General features: G+C 43.1%; 1 protein-coding gene across 2 annotated transcripts in view; it reads right to left on the bottom strand.

Moving 5' to 3' along the window:
- Nucleotides 1–593: 593 nt before the first annotated feature.
- ZBTB46 (zinc finger and BTB domain containing 46) overlaps nucleotides 594–6000 on the bottom strand; it is a 458767-nt gene continuing 453360 nt past the window's right edge. For both annotated transcript variants that reach the window (XM_033963290.1, XM_033963291.1), the window contains exon 5: nucleotides 594–1216. In XM_033963290.1, the coding sequence (XP_033819181.1) occupies nucleotides 821–1216 (396 nt within the window). In that variant the 3' untranslated portion in view covers nucleotides 594–820. The remainder of the gene's footprint in view (nucleotides 1217–6000) is intronic.

Raw genomic sequence — 6000 nt, 5'->3', positions numbered from 1 at the left:
GACGTGGATTACTCAGACAAGCTCAAGCTGGCCTTGTTTTACCTTTTTTCCCCCCCTGTGAACTTAAGAAAACAGGCTGGTTAAAAATCTTATCTAGGCTAGTACATTCTTGGAGAAAAAAACTTTGTCATTTACCAGGGAAACATCAAAACTTTCCATGACTTATTAGTTACAAATTGCTATTATGGAAGTCTAATTTTAGAACCAAACCCACCAACATTTCCTGTTCTCTCCTCTGAAAGTTTAGGGAGGAAGAAGGGGAATATCTCCAAAATCTTTCTCCATTCAGGAAATGCCTAGGCCAGTGGTCTTCAATATATGGCCCCCAAGTCCTCCAATGTGAGCCTTCCAAAACCCACTGAAACAGTTGACTGAAATGCTCTTCAAATCCTGTAAATGAGTTAATTTCAATCTTGCCCACTTGATATAGTAACTGCAGTGTGTTACTCAGGTGTCTCATTTTTGGAATTTGCTACTGTTGACAATCCAAAATAAAGTGAGTTTTTAAATATATCCTTGAAGTGTTGTATAATCAATATTAGTATTCATTTTTAAAGTTAAATACTCAGTCTGAATAAGCAGGTCAAGGCAGTTTACAAAGTTAGTAGTATGTGTAAGCTTGAAATCTTTTGGTGGCTCTCAAAGCTTTCTCATATTTACATGAAAAAGGTTGGAGACCACTGGCCTAGGCTGTTTCTAGCCATTTTAAAAACATACAGTACTTGCTTAGAACATCCCTACATTACCGTTTTGCACACTGACAAGGCTACTTTGTTTCTGGTTGTTTTCCTCTCCCACTCTCTCCAGTCCCTGTAGTTCCTTATGAAATCCAAGTAAAGTCCTTATCATTGTCCCCAGAGTTCTCCTGCTCTTGTGGAGAGTCGTCATCTTCCTCTTTGTCATCCTCCAAAATGATATCATCTTGACAGATTTCCACATCATCCTTCCACTTTATGTCATCATCCTCCCCTCCTAAATCCTCCTCCCCATCCACTTTCATGTCATCTGGATCCTCCATGTAATGGCCATCTACTGGATATATTTCATCTAGGGAGCCCTCTCCGCCATTCTGATCCATGTGGCCAGGAATGACCCCACCAGAGCAGTCAGCACAGACACCATGCCGACGAGAGCCATGCTTGATTCCTACACTGGCAGCAGACATGAATACTCTGTTGCATACTTTGCACACATATTTTTTATCTTTGCTGTGGACCTGAGAAATTTAAAAATACAACATGTTAGCAAGTTAAACATGAGATTCAATATCAAATTCACTGCTCATGCATAGTGTTTGTAGTTTGTGACAATGATAAGCAGCCAGGGTACATTGCCTCTTCATTCTAAAAGCAACACTAGAAATGAACTGCTAAACAATGCATCTTCCATACCATAGTACTGCTAAGGACTTCCATACAGTTCTGCCAGCACACCACCTACCACTGCAGTACTGAGACGCACATATACAACTCAGCTAACAGACCTTGCTAAGTTACCATAGACTCAATAGTGAAAAATGGGGTGTTTGCACCAGTGAAACACTGATTTTGTATTTTACTCTTATTAAATTTCTGTTCATATTACACAATGTTCTCCCTAGGGCCTTTTAGCCGGGTGCTCCTCCCAGCTAATTTAGATGACTGCCCGGCTATCATCCGATGTGAATTCTGCTGCTGCCGCCGCTGCTCAACATTAAAAAACAAAAAATGGCTTGGAGAACTTATGCTCCGGGGCTCTAAGTGTGCGTGTCGGCTTCCCTTCTCTTCCCTCCGAAACCAGAAGTTATGTCCGGGGGGGGGGGGGGGAGAAGAGAAGGGAAGCTGGTACGCACATGTTAGAGCCCCGGAGCATGCGTTCGCTATGGGCTAAGGCAGGAGACAGATCAGTGAAGCTTACAATTTGCTGTTCTTGCTGCTGGGTCCTGCCTACTTTCTGTTTCCGCGAAGGCATGACCCAGCAGCATTTCTCCCAATAGGTCGATCGCGATCTTGGGCTGATCAGCCTTCCTTTCCCCGACATCAATTCTGCCGGAAAGGAAGTTCTGGCTGAGCTGGAACTTCCTCTTCGACGGCAGAATTGACGTCGGGGAGAGGAATGCTGGCAGCCCGAAGCAGGGAGAGCTGGGGGTGGCGGCGGCGGCTTTGGGGCCTGTTATCCGATGGCGGCGGCGGCTTGGGAGCCTGTTCCCTGATGGCAGCGGCAGTGGTAGTGGCTTAGGGGAGGGCAGGGAGAAAGAAAGAGGGCAGACAGGGAGACAGAAGGAAAGAAGAGAAACAGAAAAAGGAAAGGGGGCATGAAGAGAGAAAGAAAGAACGGGCAGGGAGAGAGGAAGAAAAAGTTGGGGGAGGGAAAGAGGTCTGGAGGAGAGGAAGCATACAGGCTGAAAGAAGGGAAGAAAGATTGGATGCACAGTCAGAAGAAGAAAGTGCAACCAGAGACTCATGAAATCACCAGACAAGGTAGGAAAAATGATTTTATTTTCAATTTAGTGATCAAAATGTGTCTGAATTTATATTTGCTGTATATATTTTACACTATGGTCCCCTTTTACTAAACCACAATAGTGATTTTTAGCGCAGGGAACCTATGAGCATTGAGAGCAGCGCTGGGCATTCAGCGCAGCTCCCTGCGCTAAAAACTGCTATTGTAGTTTAGTAAAAAGGGAGGGTGGGTATTTGTCTATTTTTGTATGGTTGTTACTGAGGTGACAGTGCACAGAGTCATCTGCTTTGTCCTCTTTGAAAAACCCCCGGAATAGGAATGATAATTAACATTTTCTATGCGTACAGTGTGCTTTGTGGTTTTTTTTTTTACTTTATTGCTGGTAGATCATTTTGACTTGGTCATTTTAAAAGTAGCTCGCAAGCCCAAAAAGCGTGGGCACCCCTGCTCTAGAACATCACTCCTTAGTTTTATCAAGTAGTGCAGTGAGGGGCCAGCACTTTACATCTTATCACCTCATTCTTTCTCCTCATGTACAGCACGGTTCTTTATTCTAAGCAGCTCTGGCACTAACAGTACTACGGGTGCCTTATGCTACTTTCACTACCACTTGCAGTCAGGTTCGGCATTTTATCATGGTTTTGGTTTTTAATTATTTTTTTTACAAGTACTTTCATTTATTTATTAAAGCAGCCTTTTTTAACAGCCCGATGCCCCTCCCCTATCAGTGTGCATCCAATCCACTGCCGACACATTTTTGGCGCATCTTTCAACGGATCAAATATCATAGCCCCACTGTCGCGTGTTCACATTTATTCTGCTTACGAGTTTATCTCATAAGTGCAGAAACCTTTTCGGTAAGTCCATTTTTACTCTCCCTTTTTTACTTTCGAGTGCTGTGGTTTTAATCTTTGTTGTTGTTTTTTTTTTTTTTGGGGGGGGGTTATGTTTAAATGATTTTTATTATCCCAGCAGTAAGAAGCAAATACAAACAGTAGTACCATTCAGGAAATAACATTTTCAACAATATAATCAGTTCCCCTCCCATCCCCCATCCCCTCCCCTCCCCAAGAGTCCATGGCCAGTCCAACAGCTGAGAGTGGGAATAAAATCTTAAAGATTCAAAAGTTTACTGCGAGCACGCGGTGTGAGGTCCTGCCAGAAGTGCTCCCACACTTGACAAAATTTGCGACCCGGGCCAAGAGTCAAGTCTCCCACCATGCGTCTCTCCAGTGTTGCATGCACTATCATTAGGGATCTCCAATGTGCATATAACGGGGGATCAAGGGAGAGCCAATTGGTGAGGATGGCTTTTTTTCCCATCAAAAGGGCTCTGGAGATAAATGCTGACATTCCTCTGGGTTTGGGCGAGGCTATATTATAAAATCCAAATAACGCCCTCGGTTGAGGAAGCCATTGCCTTCCCCAAAGCGGTGTAGTATATAGGCCAAGATATCTCCAAAACTGCTGGATTGCAGGGCAGGTCCAAAATATGTGACTCAAAGATGCGTGAGCCTGATTGCATTTCGGGCAAGAATGTGACGCAGTAATCCCCATCCGGGCTGCACGTTCCGGTGGAATGTAAAGTCTAAGAACAATTTTCAATTGCATTTCCCAGTGAGTAATATTGGGTGACACCTTCTAAATGTTCTTCCGGACCCATTGTAACTGTTGAGCAGTCAACTGGCAATGCAAGTCCTCAGCCCACGCTGTCGCTAATATATCCAGATTCATACTTGGTTGGCAATCCCGGATCCCCACAATATGAAATCGTAGAGGAATCCTCTGTTGGGCTGAAAGGCTGAAGAGTTCCGAAAGCGCCTCTCTGCAGACTTCAGTAAGGGCAGCCACTGGGAGGGACTGAACATAGTGATGGATCTGGTAATAGGCGAAGAGATCATTAGCCTGTAGGTCAAAAGTTCGTTGCAGCTCGGCAAATATGACCAGGCTCCCCTCCTCCGAAAACAGGTGAAAAAGATATTGTAGACCTTGTGCTTGCCACCTAAGAAAGGTGCCATTTTGCATGCCCGGCTAGAAAGCTCCATTGCCCTGTATAGGCAAATATAAAAACACTCTAGAAGACAATTTGGCTGTTTTACAGACCCATCTCCATGTCCTTCTGGCTGGCGTAAAAATGGGGTAGTGAGACAACAAAGGACGCATCCTCGGATCCGCCACATGTAGAAAATAGCTCACATGGAAAGGAGCCAGCAAAGATAACTCCAGTGGTGTAGCAGAAAAATCAGATAGTCCTCTAAACCAATCATTAATATGTCTCATCTGACAAGCCATAGCATACCAACGTACATTTAATAAACCATAGCCCCCCCTATCCCTGGGTAGACACATCCGTAGCAAGGGCATACGTGGTCGCTTACCACCCCATAGAAAACGCTGTAGCTCTTTCGTTAAACGAATGTTATGGGCATGGGACAGCAGCAGAGGTAAAACCTGAAAGCGATATAACCATTTGGGAAAGAGCACCATGTTAAAAAGGGCTACCCGGCCCGCCACCGATAAGGGAAAAGTGGACCAATTCTGTAGATGTTGTGAGGTGTCTTGAAGCAATGGGGTGATATTGCTGGTGTACAGGGTCGTAAGGTCTCGGGGGATCTGTACCCCCAAATAGTGAATTGAAGTCTGAGCCCACGTAAACGGGAAGTGACCGCTCCATGTCTGTTGTAGTGTCATGGGGTTAGCTAGGAGAAATCGATGGAACACTGATAATGTATATAACGTGATTTAAATCAAGGGAAAAAAGACCTCAAAATACCCCTGAAATGTGAACAATGAAGTCACAAATATCTTGGGGTTGGGTATCATCACTGGTCAAAAACCCTTGAAATATTTTCTAGTGTTTTTGCTTTTAATTAATATTTAATATTTTTAAGTGTTTTTTTAAAATATTTTTTCTATTAATGTGAATATAGTGTATAACATTTTTATATTCGCATTTTCTTTCTCTGAACAAATGAGCATACAAATAGCTAGCGACTGTTAGTCCTAATCATCATGCTTGTATTTGAATGATAATAAGCACTTATCTTTGATAACCCGACGGGGGCCCAGACCGTTTCGCTCTGATGGGCTTCTTCAGGGGTAATGAAAAGGCTTATTGAATTGCCAGTTAGATTTCAACTTTGCTCAAAGATCGGTGGTGAAACTTTCATGAACTCCTCACCGAATTTTCACCACCGATCTTTGAGCAAAGTTGAAATCTAACTGGCAATTCAATAAGCCTTTTCATTACCCCTGAAGAAGCCCATCAGAGCGAAACGGACTGGGCCCCCGTCGGGTTATCAAAGATAAGTGCTTATTATCATTCAAATACAAGCATGATGATTAGGACTAACAGTCGCTAGCTATTTGTATGCTCATTTGTTCAGAGAAAGAAAATGCGAATATAAAAATGTTATACACTATATTCACATTAATAGAAAAAATATTTAAAAAAAACACTTAAAAATATTAAATATTAATTAAAAGCAAAAACACTAGAAAATATTTCAAGGGTTTTTGACCAGTGATGATACCCAACCCCAAGATATTTGTGACTTC

This window comes from Geotrypetes seraphini, chromosome 11 (assembly GCF_902459505.1).
Source record: "Geotrypetes seraphini chromosome 11, aGeoSer1.1, whole genome shotgun sequence".
Lineage (NCBI taxonomy): Eukaryota > Metazoa > Chordata > Amphibia > Gymnophiona > Dermophiidae > Geotrypetes > Geotrypetes seraphini.
This window is presented reverse-complemented; position numbering and strand designations above follow the sequence as displayed.